Here is a 5,039-nt window from a genome sequence, read left to right as displayed (position 1 = left end):
AAAGTTTCAAAAAGATGCATCTCAGAATAAGTCCTTTACTTTATTTGGAGATAACAACACAACAAGCTGCAAAACTTTTGTAATTTTAGCAGATACCTACCCATGAATGCTTCATTGGGCAACTACAACTCGGGCAAAGAGAAAGTTTTGCATATAGCAGTCACATAACTGAAGACTTTAGGTTTTGTATTAGACTGAGAATCACTAGATATATAAAGTTACAAGATTCTTGAAAACAGCTAAGAGAAACAAATCTAATATGTTCTTGATGCTGTACATGTTACCAATGGTTCCGACAGTAGCATTAAGCACGACCCAGATCTTTCCACGAGGCTAAACGAATTGCTCGGTTAGCTTCCGGGTAGTGGAGGAGCCTTCAAACACTTTCTAATAATGGATTACGGGAACAAGAATTAGATGAAGAATGTAACCGGTTCTGACAACAAAAACAACCACAGTGAAACGGATACCAAGATCTTGATCAAAGTTGGCTAATATATATAATATATATGCTTTAGGGCCTTCCCAAAGAGGGGATAACCAGTTGAAACACAGACAAGAATACAGGAATGCTATTCTTGGAACCAAAATCAGGAGTCACCATAATAGTTCCTTTGATAATCTTAAACGTGGCAACTTTAAAAACAAACAACAGCAAATATAACTGCGAGAACAACTGATGCTAAGCTCAAGGAATCAATCTTGTTCAAAGCACAGAAACAATCAAAGATCAAGACTTTTCAGCGCTCCCTGAATCCATTGTGATCATATAAACAAGGAGAACGCCACCGTTGTTTGACAATGATACGAATCTCAGACTAAGCGATTGGCGCATTAGCCCAATCTATATTGCAATTTGCAAAGGAAATTCTGAATAAAGTTTCTCCGTTTTCCACAATAACAATCAAAGATGAAACTATGGTTTCTCATACTAAACAAGGAATTTCAACATTAGAATGTGCTTGAAAGTAATACAAACAATTAAATATGTAACTGAACTGACATCCAGCATTAGAAAAACAATTGCGATATGGATCCAAGAAAAGCTGAGCTGGAGACAGAACAGAACCTCCGTCTTCTCTAAAGGTACTTTCTTGCGAGTGCACGTACCTTGGTGTCAAAATGCGTCGATGTGATGCGAGAACCAGGCAGATACAAGGGATTCAGAAGAATCTGCATTAACAAACGGAAACAACTTCCATGATGGTGATGCAATAGAGATTGTGTTGCTACGGTGCAACCAAATCAAGACATAGACAACAAATACAAATCTATCAAAATCAATAAATTTTTCTTTTTGACCTTTATATAAAGCTCATGCACCTCCTGGAAGAAGCTCTTGATGCCATCCTCATTACGTGAATCATGAAGGAGCATGAGACGAGTATGTGTTGTTAAATTAAGGGAGTAATAACCAATTTAAAAACTGTTCTAATAAAAAGAGAGACATTTAGATGGATGAATCTGAAGGAGAAGAAGCAAAAATAGCTGTTCTAATAAAAAGAGGATATGGCCTGCAGTAACATACACTGAGACAACCAGATCGTTAAACCTGTCGACGGACTTCAAGAACCTGATAAAGCGTTATATATGAGAGTGAGACGAATCCTTCAAATAATTTCACAAGAGAATATATACTTACATGGCACTTGTAGTCCATGCTAAGTCTTGGACGACATCCAACGCGGCATGTAATATAAACTGGTGCAGTTGAGCCGCATCTTCTCTCTGCCAAATAGAAAAAAAAAATGGCGTTATGTGCACCTTTATAATATAAAAAACCAAGAAGGCGGTGAAATTCCAGTTATTAAGCAAAGTATAATCAAACAAGAATGAATACAGAGTCATTTTACTTTAGCAGCAGACCCAACTTCAGCTTCATAGATTGGAATATCATTCCGAGCCACAATCATAAAGCAAGCAGTGTTTGCCATTACAAAATCCCTAACTAGATTCGACCTTGTTTTGTGCTTCCTGGAACACAAAAAAAACACACACAAAAGAGCAAATTTTAAAGCTAGAAAAAATTGCCATTATCCACGAGAAACTGCAATTCAGTTTCTTAAGGCATCAATCAACAACACTCATGATTTTGGACATGAAACAAGCAGGTCTTGTAATAGAAATTTAAAGTGTTTATGAAGAGACAGTGCGTTTCCAGTTCGCCATGTGAACATTCGATACTAAAAAAATCACCCGAACATGACAGAGATAATGATCCAAATGCATCGGAGAAAAACGAAAGAAATCGAATACGTACCTGCGAGAGATTCAGATCGAGAGCCGAGGAAGATTGAAATTCAAGGAGTTGATTATGTGGGGTAAACCAAGAATATATCAAACTGGTAAGTTAAACCGAAGACCAATTGAACCAGAGGTGATTTATCGACTCGGTTTACTTCGGTTGAAAAGTGTTTTTTTTAACAACTATTTTATTTATGTAAATAATCCAAATACATACAAATTCCGTGGAGTAATAAAACAATAAATATAACTAGAATAATACAAAGAAGAAGAAAATGTAGAAAAGAATTTTTTCATGAAATGACTTCCAAATTAATGGAAAACCAACATTGTTAATAAGGATCCTTGTTAATATTCTTGCGATATTCAAGATTATGTCGCATTAGAAACACCTTAGGTTCTAAAACGTGAGCGCCTAGTCGATTAGGCGTCCGAATATAGGTGCTCGGCGGGAGTTGACCGCTTCAATTTAGACCAAATCGCTATAACAAGTCGGAATCAATGATGTATAACATTGGCTAAATCCTATATTAGATTTATAGATATTTTTTTTGGAATAAAATCCAATATCTTAATTCATCTGATATAAATAAAATATGAGATTTGCTAGTTTTCAAATATTGGAACATCTCACTCGAGTAATGATCCTGATTTGATATCGGAAGAGATTTAGAATGATCCATTAATAAACAGTATCATAAAACATTCTGAAATCATTACCAATGTGAGAATCAATAAAATCAATATTGATGTAATCTCTACGGAATTGGTTCCGGCAAGGTCATAAAAACCGATGAAAAGAAGAGGTAGATATCGATAATAAATATCTGTGCGAACCTCCCATGAATCTCATTTTTTTTCTTCCACATTGCTTAAAGCATTAAGCATTGATGAATTGACTTCTCTGTAAAAATCAATGATGAAAATTGGAATACTCATAATTTATTATAACATAATTATCCAGAGTTTAAAAAAAAATTGGAATAAAACAAAATAGAGATCATCGCCTTTGTGGTCGCCTTCAACCGTTCGCTTGTGCAGTTATAGTTTGGTTAAAAAGTTTGGTATTATAATAACTAGGTAAGGAACCCGTGCGATATCGCACGGAACTCGTTTTGTATAAAAAAATATAATACAATCTATATAAATAATCAAGTTAATCTTAATGTTGAAAATATGATTTGCAAAGTATATATATATATAAACCGTAATGTTCCAGTTATACTTTTATCATAACAAATATTGCATACAATTACGTCTCTATCTTTTAAAAGGTTTTCTTACAATTTTAACATGATATTTAGCTCCAACCACTTCTTGAAAAAAATCAATTATTTTGGTTGTACCAGAAAATAATATTTTAACATTGGATTATAAGTTTCTTTCACCGAGTTTAATGATACTAACCAGAGATCTAAATGTAATAAAAACAGAAAGTAAGTAAGAAAATAAAACAACCAGCGCTGGAGTCACCACTGGCCAGATATCAAAAGAAAATTGTTTAACAGTCGCTTGGAGATAGCCGGTTGAGAGAAAGATATGCGAAATAGTAAGAGTGAAATTATGATGATATGATGGTTCAAAATTTTTGTGAACAACACAATTTTATAGAGTTCAAAAGACATAAAATGGAAAAGATACAACTTTATAACAAAAAGATACAACCGTAGTTACCGTTAACGATTATAAACGAGAAGATACAACAAACAAACATAAGTATAGTTATAATGAAAAGAAGCAACCGTTGAATTAATTGGGATTGCCCATAGTAATTGTAGGTTGGAGGCACGTATGCTAATCTTGAAAGTTTATTAAAAAAAACAAATATAGAAAAGGTTTTATAATTAATTTACAATTATGATAAAATGAAATTTTAGATTTTATCAAAATGGAAGTATTAATGTGTTATTTTAATTTTAATATATAAATTTAATACAAAGATAACCAGTATAACTGCATTGTCAATTCCATATAAAGGTAAAAGTATAAACTTGATAAAAACATATATACACAAACAATGAAAAAATAATCAATTTGGATACTTTGTTACTTTTTAAAGCAGTAAAATCTACAGCATGTTACTATAAGAAATCGAGAAAAAATTACCTGGATTGATATTCATTGTCTTCTCGTTGCAGATTTTTTGCACCAGTTTTTTTTTTTTGTAACTTGATCAAAGGGATAGTTATATTTATAGTAAAATAAAACAGTTAGTAATAATTACTAGAGAAAAGACACGTCCCTCTATAACGTAACTATTCATTACATTGAGATTTCTTAAATAATTATAATTAAGAAATAAGGTACATAATTAAGGCTAAACATTAGTGTTACATTCTTTGTAGTATGATCAGAGAAAAATATATATCCAAAAAAAAAAAATATATATATATATATAAGAAATTAATTCATAATTTTTTTTTTTAATGATGGAAAGACATGTCCCTTTTAAAAAATAATTATTCATTCCAAACAGTTAACTTATAAATAAAACTAAAACTACTTACATACTTCTTAGGATACGCATATATAAATAGTACGCCAACAACACGATAGTTGAATTGTATCAAAACAGATAAAACAACAGAGAATAAAAACACCATTTTCATTTATTTTTATCACCTTTATTACAGTGTCACAGACACAGATAATCATTAGAACACACGATTCCTTTCTATTTTGATGTTACGCAAAAGAGGCACTTGTGTATGTAAGGTTTAGTAACACGTAGATCAATATAAATATTGTGTTGTAGAAAATAAAATACAAATAAAAAGAAGGTATGATGTTGCTTT

The 5,039-nt window shown here is 32.0% G+C and overlaps 1 protein-coding gene across 1 annotated transcript; it reads right to left on the bottom strand.

Moving 5' to 3' along the window:
- Window positions 1-855: 855 nt before the first annotated feature.
- LOC106379831 (trafficking protein particle complex subunit 2) lies at window positions 856-2,358 on the bottom strand. The gene is made up of 6 exons (XM_013819696.3): window positions 2,261-2,358; window positions 1,854-1,974; window positions 1,643-1,728; window positions 1,512-1,573; window positions 1,303-1,388; window positions 856-1,173 (listed from the first exon to the last, which is right to left on the bottom strand). The coding sequence occupies exons 2-6, from the start codon at window positions 1,932-1,934 to the stop codon at window positions 1,081-1,083; spliced, it is 408 nt and encodes a 135-aa protein (XP_013675150.1). The 5' UTR covers window positions 1,935-1,974; window positions 2,261-2,358; the 3' UTR covers window positions 856-1,080.
- Between the last annotated feature and the right edge of the window lie 2,681 nt (window positions 2,359-5,039).

The sequence above is a fragment of the Brassica napus genome, chromosome C9 (genome assembly GCF_020379485.1).
Source record: "Brassica napus cultivar Da-Ae chromosome C9, Da-Ae, whole genome shotgun sequence".
Classification (NCBI taxonomy): Eukaryota; Viridiplantae; Streptophyta; class Magnoliopsida; order Brassicales; family Brassicaceae; genus Brassica; species Brassica napus.
The sequence above is the reverse complement of the archived record's forward strand: the minus strand, read 5'-3'. Positions and strand labels throughout refer to the sequence as shown.